The sequence below is a fragment of the Sceloporus undulatus genome, chromosome 2 (assembly GCF_019175285.1).
Source record: "Sceloporus undulatus isolate JIND9_A2432 ecotype Alabama chromosome 2, SceUnd_v1.1, whole genome shotgun sequence".
In the NCBI taxonomy this organism is placed as follows: domain Eukaryota; kingdom Metazoa; phylum Chordata; class Lepidosauria; order Squamata; family Phrynosomatidae; genus Sceloporus; species Sceloporus undulatus.
Window position 1 is genome coordinate 12510402 of NC_056523.1, and position 16211 is coordinate 12526612.

At 42.3% G+C, this 16211-nt stretch overlaps 1 protein-coding gene across 1 annotated transcript; it reads left to right on the forward strand.

Moving 5' to 3' along the window:
* The first annotated feature begins 1545 nt into the window (after positions 1–1545).
* Positions 1546–14923, forward strand: LOC121921929 (zinc finger protein OZF-like). Its single transcript, XM_042450673.1, has 6 exons — positions 1546–1684; positions 5249–5372; positions 7351–7455; positions 11025–11123; positions 11288–11389; positions 12033–14923. Exons 2-6 carry the CDS (start codon positions 5360–5362, stop codon positions 13412–13414), a joined length of 1701 nt encoding a protein of 566 aa, XP_042306607.1. The 5' UTR covers positions 1546–1684; positions 5249–5359; the 3' UTR covers positions 13415–14923.
* Positions 14924–16211: the final 1288 nt, after the last annotated feature.

Below are 16211 nucleotides of genomic sequence, written 5' to 3' on the forward strand. Positions count from 1 at the left end.
CATTCGAAATTAAGAGAAATTCCTCCCGTGTGATAAACTCCAAAGTCAAGGAACCAGAAGAATCTCCAGGCAGGTGAAGGTTTTGTGCCTTCAAGTTGTTTCTGACCTGGCAACCCTATCATGGGGTTTTCTTGGCAAGATTTGTTCAGAGGAAATTTCCCGTGAGGCTGAGAGAGTGTGACTTGCCCAAGGTCTCCCAGTGGCATTCCATGGCCAAGCAGGGATTCGAACCCTGGTCTCCCTGTCTGGAGCTCCGGTGATCCCTTGTTGCCAGCCTGATCTTGACAATGCTGGGTTACATGGACCAAAGGCTTGATTTGGTATTGAGACGTCTTTCTATGCTCCCTTCCCGTTATACCCCAAGGTTGTCCAGGGGCCTGTTCACACTACAGAATTAAAGCACCATCATTCCATTTTAACTGCCATGGTTCTATCTTATGGAATCCTAGGTTTGTAGTGATGGCACTGGAGCTCTATAGTTGAGAATAATAAACCTATTTATACAATTTCTATGCTGCCTTTCTCCCAGAAAGTGGCTTGCAAGATATAATTTAAAAAACAAACAAACATTACAATAATTTGTTAAAACAGTTAAAGCCATCTAGTTAAAATAGTATAAAATTAATACAAAAATGTACAAAAGATAACTAAAACACGCACCCCATATAAAAAACCACCGTGTCATGATTATATAATAATAATAATAAGATTTATTACGGTCAATGACCCGCACAAAACAATACAATGCAATACAATATTATACAATATTAAAAACCCTGTCTAAATAAAAAAAGGCAATGAAAGAAATGTCCTTCTGTAAACTGCAAATCCCAGGACTCCTGTAGGATGGAGCCATGGCAAGTAAAGTGGAATAATACTGCTATAATTCTGTAGTGTGAATGTGGCATAAATCAGGGATTCTCAACACTTGGATCTTCCCTCTGAATTGTGCTCCAGACGCCTCCACCAATTCAGCCAATGATGGTGGATTCTGGGAGCTGAAATCCAAAATATTTGAAGGACGTCTGTCTAGATTTATTGGAAACAGAAGGCCAGAAAAACTGGAGGTCTGCAGTGGTTCTGAAACATTGGTCTCCAGATGTTTTGGACTTCAGCTCCCAGAATTCCTGACTGTTGGCCAAGTTTGGATGAGGCTTCTGGGAACTGAAGTCCAAAACAACTTGGGAAGACCAAGCTTTGGGCATCACTGTTTACACTTGCAGTGGTTCTCTCAACCTTTGGTCCTCTACATTTTTTGAGATTTCAACTCCCAGAATTCCAAAGAGCATTCTGACAGGGACTTCTGGGAATTGAAGTCCAAAACATCTGGAGGCCCAAAAGTTAAGAACCACTGGTTATAGGTTAAGTCTCTCTTTACTTTCTGAGACCTCTCTGCCCCAATTTCTGGGTTTTCATGTTTGTTTTCGTGTGCCAGCCCAGCAGCTTTCTGGTTTGGCTTCAGTCACATGGCAGGAAGCAGAAGTGCCTCTTGGTGCATCAACTATAATGGTCCCCTCTGTGCAATCCTAAATGCAGTCCCTCTGTCCTCCTTCCGTCCTTGTTTCAAAAGGATAGGAAAAGCCAACAGATCCACTTATTAACCTGCAGTTTCTTTGGAGCCTGCAGCTCCTAAGGCTGCTTCCCCAGAAGAGGAGCCCCACTGAGTCCAGTGACTTACTCCCTGGTAAGTATTCCTCATGCAAAGCTGCACCTTTCCAAAACCTGTTTTTAATAAAACAGATTAACCATCATTTTTTCTCCCCTTGTCTATCTGTTGATGAACAATCTAAAAATAAAAATAGGGTTAAAGAAAACTTTAAAAATAACAAATACATAACATAAGCTCCTCAGTGGATCCCAACTTGCTGTTGGGATCCCTTTATCAAAAGGATCAGGGAGGGATCCCTCTTGGTGGAGTGAGCTGAACTGGCTCTTGCAAGGGTTTAATGTCATTTTATAATGTTTTTATTTATAGATGATTCTAACTGTTTTAAAATTTTATTGCAATTTTTAATTTTAAAATGTTTTTTCATCATCTGTAAGCTGCCTTGAGTCCCTTCTCATAGAAAGGCGGCGTACAAAAGAAAGAAAGAAACTATAGTTTAATATTGAGGCGATTTAATTCTGTTTTAATGTGCCACTTTTTCTATGATTTGTACTGTGTTCTTTTAATGTGGTGAAGCTGCTCTGGGTCCCAGTTCTGGGGAAAGAGCGGGATAATAATAAAATAATAATAAATAAACTTTTTATTTGTATCCCGCTCCTTCCCAAGATCAGAGCGGCTTACAGCAATAGATAAAAACAATACAATACACGACAATAAAATCAAAATCACATACACATTATACAAAAAATTAAACAGACTAAAAGCCCCATTAGCCCATCCTCTTTGCCACAGGAGAGGAGGGAGGCCCATAGGAATTTAAACGGGGAATGCTTGCTGGAATAATAATAATAATAATAATAATAATAATAATAATAATGATCCTGCTTCTCCCTGCAGATCGAGGCAGGTTACAGTAAAAAGATAAAAATACATAATATAACATAATCATAAATTATGCAATCCCCAACCGTCCACCAGTATAAACATCAAATAGTCAATTACACATTCAAAATTAAAAACAGTTAAAAGATAGGCAAATGGAGAATAATAATAATAATAACAACAATAATAAGGGTAAGGATTTGGGCAAAGTCTTTCTCAAGGTTTTGATATTGGCAGCCCAGAAGGAAGGGAGACTTTTGGAAGCCGCTGAGGATGTCTGTCTCATCCCTCCTTTTGCAAAAAGGACCCTAAAGGCATCAGATCCAATCTGTTCTTGGAAGCTAAGCAGGGTCAGCCTTGGTTAGTCCTTGGAGGGGAGACTGCCAACACGTCCCAGATGCTGTAGGCTCTATTTTCAAGAGAAAAAGACTGGCAAAACCAACTGTTCAGTTGTTCTTGGAAGCTAAGCAGGGTGAGCTCAGTTAAGGGTAAGATGGGAGACCGTCAACAAATACCACGTATGTGGGTCTGGCACACTACACTATACACATTTCAACACTGTCTAACCCCTATCTTCATGGGGGCACTTTTGACCTGTTTCTCACATCGCTGCCTGTTTCCCACAGTCATCTATTCTCCTCACCTACCTTAGCTCACCAATGGCCATCATTAACACTGCACTTGTGACTTCATTTCCATATACAAAGGATTTTGAACTTGAATTGACATTCTCACACACCAATATAACTCTGTCCCTGGATTTCCACTCCACTAAATGCATCTGAGGAAGTAGATTTGAATCTAGGAAAGCTCATGCTGCCAACTTCTTTCTTTCAGAGAGTCCCAAAGGTGCTACAAGATATCTCTACATACTGATTCTATAGACTAACAGGGTTATATTTTTGAATAATGATAATAATATGCATCTGAGGAAGAGTTAAGTCTAGGAAGGCTCATGCTGTCAACTTCTTTCTTTCAGTTACTCTCAAAGGTGCTACAAGATCTCTACATACTGATTTTACAGACTAACATGGCTAAATCTTTGAATAATAATAATAATAATAATAATAATAGAGTATGCATCTAAGGAAAGCTCAGGCTGTCGACTTCTTTATTTCAGTTAGTCTCAGAGGTGTTACAAGATCTCTCTACATATAGGTTTTGTGTGTTTGTGGGTATTGTGAACCATCAAGCCATTTCCAACTTATGGTGACCTTAAGGCAGTGAACCTGGGATGAGGTTTTCTTGGAAGATAGGTTCATGATGCTTCATGATGCTGTTGATGATGATGCGAATTTCATCAGAGGGGGCTTGCCAGTGCCAAAACTCAAACTTGTATGCAAAGAGATCTTGAAGTACCTTTTAGACTAACTGAGATGATGATGATGATTAATGTTTATTTATACTGCACAATACATTTGCATGGAACTTTAGAGGCGTCATCAAAACACCATATAGCCTGCCAATGGCTTACAATCTAAAAATCATAAAATATAAACTGTACACAATTAAGGAAGTTATGTAGTTAAAATACAAACTGTAAAAACAACTAATAGATATAATCAAATTTAATATTTTAAAACAATATTAAAATACTTTAGAGAACAAGAAAGTCTTTAATTTAGATTTAGAACTAAGAAGAGAAAAGATAGTCCGCAGATGTTTGCAGTACAGGATGGCGAGAATCAAGGGTTAAGAGGGAACTAGGTTGCGTAAAGCTTTAAACGTTAAGAGAAGGAACTTGTATTGAATCCTAAAAGGAATGGGTAGCCAGTGAAGAAATGCCAGAAGTGGGGTGACATGATCCGAGTGACAAGTTGAAAAGATAATCTTAGCAGCAGGATATTGAATGAAAATCAGAGGAGTAAGATTGGACAATGGGAGCCCCGCCAAAAGAAGACTGCAGTAGTCGAGGCAGGAAATAAGTAGGGCATGAACTAAGGTTTTAGCAGAAGCCGATAGAAAATGTCCAACTTTAGCAATATTATAAAGAAAAAATTGGCATGACCTGGCTACAGCTGGAATCTGAGGAGCAAAGGATGAAGAAGAATAAAAAATAAAGCCACGGCTCTCTGCTTCCTTCACAGGATGAACGGGAACATTATTGACTGTGATAGAAAGTAAAGTAGATTTTGGAGGAAAGATGGGTAGTTCTGTCTTAGCCATATTAGGTTTTAGACGCCGATAAAGTATCCCAGGGTTTAAAGCTTTACACAACCTAGCTCTCCCTTATTTGTTAGTCCTTATTTCATCTTACCAACCTGTTCGAGATTTGCGGTCCAGTTGGGTCTTCTTACCACACCAAGGGTTTCTTTTTCCTTTGCTCACTTCAACCTTTTTCAGTTGCTGCACCATACTTCTGGAACTGCCTCCCTAAACATCTGCGGACTATCTCTTCTCTGTCTAGCTTTAAATCTGGATTAAAGACTTCCTTCTTCTCAGAAGCATTCGGTACTCAAATTTAATATTGTTTTATAATTTAGATTTTACTGTATGTCTTATCTGTTTTGACAGTTCTATATTTTAATTGCTTAACTTTGTATAGTTTGTATTTTATGACTTTTAGATTGTATGCTATTGGCAGGTTATATGCTGTTTTGATGATGCCTGTCAAGTGCCATGCAAATTTATGGCGCTTTATAAACAGTAATGATGATGATGATGATAATGGATTAATGATGCTCCACAATATAGAGCATTTTACAGGTTTGCACAGACTCTCTGTATTCCAAGTGGACAAATGTGTTCTTTTGTTTCAAGGTAATTTTTGAGGATGCAGCTGACTGTGTCCCTTGAAGGAGCGACAAGTTGCGGCTGATTGCAAATTGATGAAATTTCATCCTGGTGCTTCTGAAAGAGAATCAGAGGAACATGGCCTCTCTGGGTAAGGATTTAATTCCTGTTTGTTATTATTATTATTATTATTATTATTATTATTATTATTATTATTTATTAACCTTTATTTATGAAGCGCTGTAAATTTACACAACGCTGTACATACAATCTTTTTAGTTAGACGGTTCCCTGCCCTCGGGCTTACAATCTAAAAAGACATGACACAGAAGGAGAAGGGAGTGGTGGAGGGAAAGGGTAAGAGGTCCAGCAGTTCCTCTCTACCTCCGAGGCCTGGACCAAGGCAGATGGACTGGAGGGAGGGCTTGGCTTCATAATGGATGGTTAATCTTCTTCCAGGGAAAATACATACTCTCAAGTAGGATAATACATATACAGTACGTAGCAATACAGGAAATGGTTTGATAAACAGGCACCAAAAGAACATCAGATAGTAAAAGACAATTATGCAATGCCTGGGAAGGCTTCTCTGAACAGGATGGTTTTCAACTCCGTTTTGAAGCTGGTTAAAGAAGTGATGGCTCTTGCTTGTGGGGGAAGAAGGTTCCAGGAGTGAGGGGCAGCAAGTGAAAAGGGGCGAATCCAGAATGGGGCAGAGGAAATCCTGGGCTGAGACAGCAGACCTTGACTACCAGAACAGAAGTTTGGAAGTTAGAATGAGTGCTCAGAAGATTGCTGTTGTCTTTTTTAAGCCCTGAAGGGTGTTTGTGCCTGGCTGGAATCATAGTTTTGATGTTTTGCCTCCACCTTCTAGATGAGTGAAATGTACTCTGACCAAAACTGGTTTGTCCATTCAGACCAGGGATGAGAATCCCTCATTTTTTATGACAAGCGGTCCATTCATAGAATCATAGAGTTGGAAAGACCACAAGGGCCATCCAGTCCAACCCCATTCTCAGGAACTCACAATCAAAGGAGTCTTACTAGGTCAGTGAATGAATGCTTGCAAGTCACATATTAAAAGGACAGAAAAGTACTGATGCTAAAGTTCACTCCACACAAATGGTCATCCAGCTTCTGTTTAAAGACCTCCAAGGAAGGAGACTCCACCACTCTCCGAGGAAGAGTGTTCCACAATCCAACAGCCCTTACTGTCAAGAAGGTCTTCCTAATGTTTAAGTGGACTCTTTTCCTGTAGCTTGCATCCATTGCTCTGGGTCCTGTTCTCTGGAGCAGTAGAAAACAAGCTTGCTCCATCCTCAATATCACATCTCTTCACATATTTAAACATTGCTATCATGTCACTCCTTAATGTCTTCACCAGGCTAAACATACCCAGTTCCCTAAATCTCTCCTGATAGGGCATGATTTCCAGACCATTCACCATTTTAGTTACCCTCCCTTGGACACTCTCCAGTTTGTCAACATGCTTTTTGAATTGTGGTGCCCAGAACTGGACATAGTATTCCAGGTGAGGCCTGACCAAAGTATAACAGAGTAGCACTGTTACTTCCCTTGATCTAGACACTATACTTCTATTGATTCAGCCTAAAATTGCATTGGCCTTGATAGCAACCACATTACACTGATGACTCATGTTCAACTTGTGGTCTACTAGGACTGCTAGATCCTTTTCACATGTAGTCTCCTTAAGCCAGGTGTCCCCCATCCTATATCTATGCATTTCATTTTTTCTGCCTAAGTGCAGTACATTATATTTCTCTGTCTTGAAATTCATTTTGTGTGTTTTCCCTTCCATGTAATCTGTTGTGGACCATATGTTAATGGAGGACAGGCACTGGGTCTCTTTGCACCATACTCTAGTTGGAGGATCATGAGTAAAAAAGTAGATCCAAGAAGCCTGCTGACTGCCCACCCCTCTGTTAAAACACTATGTTTTAAATTCTTTATGGGATTCCATTTGGAAATTGGCTACTAACATTCTCTATTTTACTTTAATTGCATTATTATTATTATTATTATTATTATTATTGATTCACTCTTTCCCTAAGTATTAAAAACCTCACTAGTATGTTCTTTTTCAAACCTCTTTCTTTTCCCTTGATCAGACTTTCCTAGTGTGACAGTGAAACTTGAAGATGAAGAAGAGGTACCATGGGTCCCGAATAATCAAGGATCAGAGGAAAATGAGAATTTCCCAGGGTCCCATTCAGGTGAGAGACAGGTTCTGTGAAGGCATGCAAAACTATTGTCAGTGTCTCTATTTTGGGACTGGGAGACTTATGGCCCTGTCTTGAATGGGCACAAAGGAAAGTGTTATAGCTGGAGGAATGAGCTACAAAAAGACTGTCCTGAATTCAACTGTTATCCTGGCCATCAGTTCTCTAGATCAATGTGACTGAAGCAGCATCTGCAGAATAAATGCAGTTGGATACCACTTTAACTGCCATGGCTCAATGCTATGGAATTCTGGATTTGTAATTTTGTGAGCTATTTAGCTTTCCCTCTGGTGCCATAGCAAACCCCAAATCCCAAGATTCCATAGCACTGAGCCATCGCAGTTAAAGTGGTGTCAAACTGCATTATTTTTGCAGTGCAGATGAAATTTAAAAGTGGTGATCTATGGAGAGATGTTGATATGTGAGCCATTGGTTGCTAGTGCATGGCAAATTTCTATCAGAAAGAAACAGTTCTTATCAGTATACACAAGTATGGTACTAGTTTGTGGCACATGGAGAAAAAACTTGCCAGTCTGCCTCATCAGATAGGTTGAGAAGCAAACACTGCTCTAAATTGCCTTTGGAAGCTGCTTTGTCTCAGTCTCCATACTCCCATATTACCATCTGTGATATGGGCATAATACTAGGAATTTAAATTATGTAGCAATGAATATGAGGGTTATTGATTTCAATCCGTTCGAACCTTATAAAGCTATTCATATAAATATTAAATTGTTTTTTGAGGGGTATCCAAGTTCTCTTGTTTACTTTGTACACTGAGCCCTTCCTATATGTGGAGGGAGGGGTGTGTGTCTGTTCCGGACACACACACACCCTGCATAAAGGGAAAAACGTATACAGTATCCTCAAGCCCCATTTAAAACAATGGTCGAATGCTCCTAAGTGTGTCGTGGTGCACACATCTTGTGCACACGTGACATTCTTGCTTTCAGGGCTTGCTTTCCGCCTAAGATTAAAGCCGCATATGGCATGCCCACGTATGGTGTGGGCACACTGTACTGTTATTGCTTTCCTTGCAGAAGTCGCAACCCATCGGACTGGGTTGCCCATCTGCCCATGCCAGAGTTAGTGTTTTTGTATCTGCTGGTATAAGATTTTAGAGAGTATGTATAAGTTCAGAAAATCATGACTAAAGGAGGACGTGATAGAGACATATACAATTATGCAGAGTGTGGAGACATGAATAGAAAGAAGTTTTTCTGGCTCACTTGTGATCCTACAACTTGGGCCATGCAATGAAGCTGAATGGTGGGAGGTTCAGGACAGATAAACCTAAAGCAATTATTACAAAGCTATTGAGCTGTGAAACTCACTGCTGCAAAATCTCAGGCATAGAGTGGTGCCTTCAGTGTGGTTAAGAATTGTACTGGAAACTTTGTTTATGTGAGACTCTGTCCACTAGATCACACTGACTGTTCACAAAGCCACCCCATACGCAGGGCAGTCTCAGCATACACACAGGATCTTGTCTTCTATTCTTTATTTGAAAATTATTTATGAGTGGGCCCTTGGTATCCGCTGGGGTTTGGTTCCAGGACCTTCTCAGGAATACCAAAATCTGTGGATTTTAAAATATCCCCATTAAATACAGTGGCATAGTGCCATGGTGTCCCTTATATAGAGTGACAAAATCAAGATTGGAATGTATATTTTTGAGGAATATTTTCAAGCTGTGGATGCTTGAATCCATGGATAAAGAATCCTTGGATACTGAGGGCCAATTGTACTTTAATATTATTTGTATTTTGATCAGTTCTAATTGATATGATCTAAAGAAAACCCAGAATATATCTATCATTATTTAAAATAGTTTCCAAAGTGGTTTACCAGATAAATAAATAATCCCATAAAGGTTTTCTGAATTTTAACTTGTTGTGTGCCTTCAAGTCATTTCTGATTTATGGTGACTAACAGGTTTTCTTCACATATCATCATATCATGGCGTTTTCTTGGTAAGATTTGTTCAGAAGAGGTGTGCCATTACCTTCCACTGAGGCTGAGAGCATGCCACTTGCCCAAGATCACCCAGTGAGATTCATGGTTGAGTTGGGAATCTGTGATCTCAGTCCTCGTATCACTACGCTAGGGTTGCCATAGCACGGCCCCCCCATGACCAGCACGGTTTTGGGGGGCCCTCCCGGTCACGGTCCGGTTTGGGCCCCCACCCGTGCCTGGTCCCCTGTTTGGGGGCCCGCTCCGGCCATTGCCGCTGCCGCTAATGCGGCTGCTGCGGCGCCAACCCACCTCCTCCTCCAGCTCGCCTTCCTCGCCTCCAAGGCGAGGGCTTGAACACTGCCCAGCCCAGGCCTCAGTAGGGGCAGTGGCAGGCGCGCGCGCGCGGAGGGAAGTGAGGCAGGGAAAGCGAGGCCCCATTCCCTTCCCTGGCTTCCTCCCCTGGCAACGGAGAAAGCCAGGCAGAGGTTTGGGGCTTCGCTTCAGCGAGGCCCCACTCCCTTCCCTGGCTTCTTCCGTCGCCGGCGGAGAAAGCCAGGCAGGGGAAAGAGCCTTTCCTCTTTCTCCTACTCCTTCTGCCTCCTCTCCTCCTCCTTTTCTTCCTCCTCCTCTTCCTTTCTTCTTCATCTTTTTCCTCCTCTTCTTCTTCCTCCTCTCCTCCTCCTTTTCTTCCTCCCCTTCTTCCTCTTCCTTCTTCCTCCTTTTCCTCCCCTTCTTCATCTTCTTCTTCCTCCTCCTCTTCTTCTCCTTCTCTTCTCCTCCTCCTCCTCCTCTTCCCCTCTTCCTTCCCTTCTTCTTCCTCTCTACTTCCTCTTCTTCCTCCTCCTCCCCTTCTTCTTCTCCTCTTCCTCCTCCTCTTCCTCCCCTTCTTCTTCATCTTTTTCCTCCTCTTCTTCTTCCTCCTCTGCTCCTTCCTCCCCTTCTTCCTCCTTTTCCTCTCCTTCTTCTTCATCTTCCTCCTCCTCCTCTTCTTCTCCTCCTCCTCTTCTTCCCCTCTTCCTCCCCTTCTTCTTCCTCTCTACTTCCTCCTCTTCTTCCTTCTCCTTCTTCTCCTCTTCCTCCTCCTCTGCCTTTTCCACTCTTCCTCCTCTTCAATGCCCAAATGTGCTGTTTGGAATGGGGGAGGCAGGTTGGCCAGAAAGGGAAGTCTATTTTTGCCATCTGTCTAGGAACAATGTCAAAATGTCCTCCATTTTGATCATGCCTAAGAAACATGCATTTATATTAACACTTTTAAAAAAGCATCATTTTTTGCGTGTCCTCCATTTTTACAAAATATGTACTACATTTGAAAACTTTGTCCTACTTTTGTCCTACATTTGTCCCAGTTTTGAGGTCCAGAATTATGGCAACCCTAACTACGGCACACTAGCTCTCTCATTTTTACCTTACATTTATATGTTTTTTAACTACTGAAGCCTAAATTAATGAACTTCATATGCTGCTGGACATGACACCTTCCACCACTGAAAAGCAATGCCAAAGTGGGTGGAATGATGGAATGAACAGGTGATCAGCACTTACCAGTCAAAAAGGTACCAGTTATCAAAATGTTTCTGATTTCCTCTTTTTCTTTTCTTTCCAAGCAGAATTTTCTGTTCCTAAATCAGAAGTGATCCATGGAGGAGACCCTTGGATTCCAGAGCCTGTTTCCAAAGAAAGGGAGATCCCAACAGACTATGGCTCAGGTAAACAGAAAAGTCTGGACAAACTCTTGGAATCAGGATATCAGTAATGCTTGTTAGTAACTTTTAGAACTAGTAGGGCGTTGGGAATGTGTGTCACTGACAACCATCTGTCTCCATCAGAGAAGCACTTCTGTCATCTTCTTCCCTTTTGTCTCCTTGCTCAGAGCTTCCAGATGTGATAATAAAACTGGAACAAGAAGAGGATCCCTATGTCCCTTACCGCCAGGTTTCAGAGGCAGGTGGAATGTTCAAAGGGGCCCAGTCAGGTGAGTGCAGTTAAAATGTTCACTGAATCTTATCAGGGCTTTCATTGATGAAATGCTGGGTTGAACCAAGAGGCCCATCCAGTCCAATATTTTGTTTCTCAGCAGTGGTTTATTTTAGTGTTTATGCGGAATGTTCCATATTCAGCCTGCAATCTGACATGGCTCATTGTAGTGTAATTTGCCCTGTTCTCATCCAGGCACAAATGGCTGTGGATAAGGGGCTTTAGCAGCAATGCAGTAGGCCTAGGGAAAGGAATTTGTCCTTGTAAAGGAAGAAAAGGAATACCCACCTCTGCAGCCATCAAAAATAGACATATGCAGGTGTAGGGGTATCTTTCATATGTGTATGCCATTAATATAAAACCTAAATATGCTAAAGGTGCCAGATCCTGTCTGATCTGGGAAGCTAAGCAGGGTCAGCCCTGCTTAGTATTTGGATGGCAGACTGCCAATGAATGACATGTGCTGCAGGCTATATTTTAGAGGAAGGAACTGGCAAAGATTCCTTACCTAAGAAAACATTATGAAATTCATGGAGTCACTTGGAGGTACAGTGATACACACATGCACACACACATGCCACTAATAGTTTGCCAGTGATCAGGTCAAGATTGGCATTATAGTTCTCTGTTTATTTTGACAGGAGATGGGCATGAAAGAATCTTTGCAGGAGAACTACCATATTACTCTGGCTGTGGGAAAAACTTCAGTGATAAACCAGACCTTATCAAGCATGAGAATCAAAGCATGGCTGAAAAACCACACAAGTGCTCACGCTGTGCGAAAAGTTTCATGAAAAGATCCAACCTTCGCACACACGAGAGAATCCACACTGGAGAAAAGCCATTCCGCTGCTCTGAGTGTGGGAACAGTTTCAGTGACGGCTCCAGCCTTATTAGACATAAGCGAAAGCACACAGGAGAAAAACCCTACAGTTGCTCCTCCTGTGGCAAAAGGTTCAACCAGAGCTCCAGCCTTATCAGGCACGAGAGGAGCCACACGGAGCAGAGGCCTTATAAATGCCTGGAGTGTGGGAAAAGGTTTAATCAGAGTTCTACCCTGGTACGGCACGAGAGGATCCACAGAGAACAGAGGATGTTTAAATGCTCGGCCTGTGACAAAAGATTTATTCAGAACGCAAGCCTTCTTGCACATGAGAGAACTCACAGGGGAGAGAAACCATACTGCTGCACACTGTGTGGGAAAGGCTTTGTTCATAAATCAAATCTTCTTATTCATGACATGAAACACACTGGTCTCAAACCGTTTAAATGTCCAGACTGTGGCAAGGGATTTAATCAGAATTCAAGCCTGGTCATTCACAGGAGAATTCATACAGGAGAAAAACCCTATAACTGTTCTCACTGCCGGAGACCCTTTAGTGACAAATCAAGCCTTAATAAGCACGAGAGAGCCCACAGAGGGGACAAACCATATAAGTGTTCAAACTGTGGGAAATGCTTTGTTCGAAGGTCACACCTTCTGACACATGAAAGGATTCATACAGGAGTAAAGCCGTTCAAATGTTCACACTGTGGGAAAAGCTTCAGTAGCCGATCACATCTTATAAGGCATGAGGGAACCCACACAGGAGAGAAACCTTACGACTGTTCTTTCTGTGGGAAAAGTTTCAACAGGAAATCCAACCTGACTAACCATGAGAGGACCCACACCGGGGAGAAGCCTTACAAATGCTCTGACTGCGGAAAGAGCTTCAGCGACAGGTCGAGTCTCATTAAACATGAGAGAATCCACACAGGCGAGAAGCCCTACAGCTGTGGGGCCTGTGACAAAAGTTTCAGCGACAAATCAAGCCTCATCAGGCACGAGAGAATCCACACCGAAGAGAAGCCTTACAAGTGTTCGGATTGTGGGAAAGGGTTCAACCAGAGCTCGAGCCTCATCGTGCACGAGAGAACCCACACAGGAGAGAAACCCTTTAAATGCTCAGACTGTGGCAAAGGCTTCATTAGGAGAACAATCCTTAATAAGCATGAGAGAACCCACACTGGAGACAAAGAATAATGTTCAGGACAGTGGATAAGATCTGCTATGGTCTACAATGCAAGGGTGGGCAACCTGGTGCCCTTGAGATCTTTTGGACTGCAACTCCCATATGCCCTAGTTAACATGGTTAATAGTCAGGGATTGTGAACGTTTTAGTCTAGGACTTCTGGAGGGCTTATCTCGGTCTTGGGCTGTCTTACACATGAAGGAGCTCTGGAGGAAGGAAACTATTAGAGTTAATGTAGTGTAGGAGCAGAGCTGTAAACCAAAAAGCTCCTGGTTGAGATGCTGCCCCTACCATGATCTTAGGAGACCTTGGCTCACACTCCTGGATTCACGCATAGCCTACGGTGCATACAGAGCTACAGGTGCTTCAATGAGTTGATTTCAGTGAGTGAATCATGCTCAGCTCTAGCATTGGATTACAAATTCTGATACATTTCTGCATGCAGATGATCTTTGTATAAAACAGGGATGGGCAACTTTGGTGGGTCTGGGGGGGGGGGTGATAGTTCCTCCCTTGGACCTGTCATAGACTGTGCTTCTTCCCAAAATAATCCCACCATCATTTTTAAAAAACTTAAAATGACATAACGTTTAATGTTTTTGCAGAAGACACTAGAAGGCCTCTCATATGCAGTAAAGTGAGTATGACCTGTGTGTGGCCCCCATGTGGTTGGACCCCCAAGGCCACTTTGGTATTCCCATACTATTTTCCCACTCAAATGCCTCTGGGTGCATGTCACTATATTTCAGCTTCTGGACATTTTAGGCCCAGCAGAGGACTTTTTAAAGAGGAAATAATAGGAAGTGAACAGAAAGTAACTCCTGGATCACTTCTTGTCGTAAAAATAGATCCACCTGGCTTACAGTGGGCCAAGGGAGGTTGAAAACATAGTGAAGATGCCTCTTAGAGGGTGTGTGTGTGTGTGTTTGCAGAAGAGATGTGGGTCCCTCCCCAAAGATCTCCAGAGGGAAGCTGATGTGACCTTCTCATCTTTGACAGTTGCTCCCTCTCTGTATGTTGGTTTAGGGAGAGGTTTGTGTCTTCTGGATGTGGCAATTCCCTTTTAAGTCCAAAAATAAAATATAGTATTTTGAACTGGAGAGCTCTTGGAGCCACAAAGAGTATTGTATGTAAGGGCTCCTGATGTAAGAAATGAGAAGGGATGTGCAAGGTAGTCTACACCGGTTATAGGCACACCTCTGGCTCACGGTCGACTTTTTGTTTATTTATTTTTAAAACAGAAGATTTATTAAATCCATTGGCCCAAGTGCAATGTTGTTCTGACTCTTGAGTGCTAGCACAGGAGAACTCCCCCCCCCCCCCAACTCCATTTGTCCTCTTGGCTCTTGCAAAGGAGTAGGTTTTGGGAATGCATGGAGTACTACAGTTATGATCCCTTTAGTACCCCATGCATGGGGTGGGGTGGGAAAAACAAGGGCAGTGCCCCCCCCATAAGAATTCTGCCTTCCCCATGGAGTTTTGATGAAGTGATTTGAGTGTTGAGCTAGGACACTGAGAGACCAGGGTTCAAATCCCCACTCGGCCACAGGAACCCACTGGGTGACCTTGGGCAGGGAATGGTTTCTCAGCCACAGAGGAAGGCAAAGGCAAACATATCTGAACAAATCTTGCCAAGAAAACCCTGTGATAAACTTGCCTTAGGGTCATCATAACTGACAAACAACTTACCCTCCAACCTTTCACAGATGAAAACTGGAAAATGTGGCCAAGCAACATCAGAGTGTGGTCAAGATAGCAAAAGCTATTACTAAGGAAGAATTAACAAGCTAGGAGAAGCTGGAGCAGTTTGCTTTTGCTTGAGCCTACTGGGAAGGACAAGACTCTGTCCCTCCTCTTCTCCTCCCTTTTGAGTTAAGTGAGTGCAAACTACTTGTGCATTTGGAACTCAGTTTGCAACACTTGATGCAAGCTGAGGAAAAAGGGGGAAAGTGGGAGATGGATAGAGCCTGGGAGATTTTGAAAGTAGCTGAAAAATTGGGATGACAAAGGATTAATTGGGATGGTGCCTGCCAAATGGGAGTGTATGGATTCTGGAGTCGACACAGTTGCTCTTCAGAAATGAGCTTCTGGTTTGTTGAAACTGAGTTAGCATCTGTCTACACAATTTGCTTTCCTAGTACAGTATGGTGTTGTGGTTTGAGCATTAGGCTATGACTCTGGAGACCAGGGTTTGAATCCTGGCTTGGCCATGTAAAAACTCACTGGGAGACCTTGGGCAAGTCACTCTCCTTCAGTCTCAGAGGATGGCAATGGCAAACCCCCTCTGAAGAAACTTGCTAAGAAAACCCCACAATAGGGTTGCCTTAGGGTCACCATAAGTTGGAAATTACTTGAAGGCACACAACAACAACAACAAACCTTCCTTTAGTTGAACCCAAGGGTCTGCCAAGAGGAGTAAGGTAGAAAGTGCTGGGTTGGGGGATGGATCCAGTTACCTGTTCTATCACAGAAGTAGAGATATACAATTTCCAGACACTTTGAAGCTGTGGAGAGAAAATAAATTCCTCATTTTTTGGCAACCTCCCCCCCCCCCAGATATTTGGGGGAAATTGAGAAATATAACCTTAGCACCATTTACAAATTGAAAGTCACTTTGGGAAGGTAAACTGCATTATGTATACCTTGACTTGGCATAAAAATATCGTGTTTGATATATTAAAAGTACAGTTTATTCAGAAAATAATTATGAATTGAAGTCTGTTTTTTCAAGTTTTGCTTTTTGTTACAAATGAAGCTACAAGGTGCAGGAAATGTTAAGGAACACATGGACTATAAGGAGTAGCTTTG

Coding starts and splice junctions, on each gene's coding strand:
- LOC121921929 (XM_042450673.1), top strand. Junction 7,456..11,024: donor TTTCCCAGGGTCCCATTCAG/GTGAGAGACAGG, acceptor CTTTCCAAGCAG/AATTTTCTGTTCCTAAATCA. Junction 11,390..12,032: donor GTTCAAAGGGGCCCAGTCAG/GTGAGTGCAGTT, acceptor TTATTTTGACAG/GAGATGGGCATGAAAGAATC.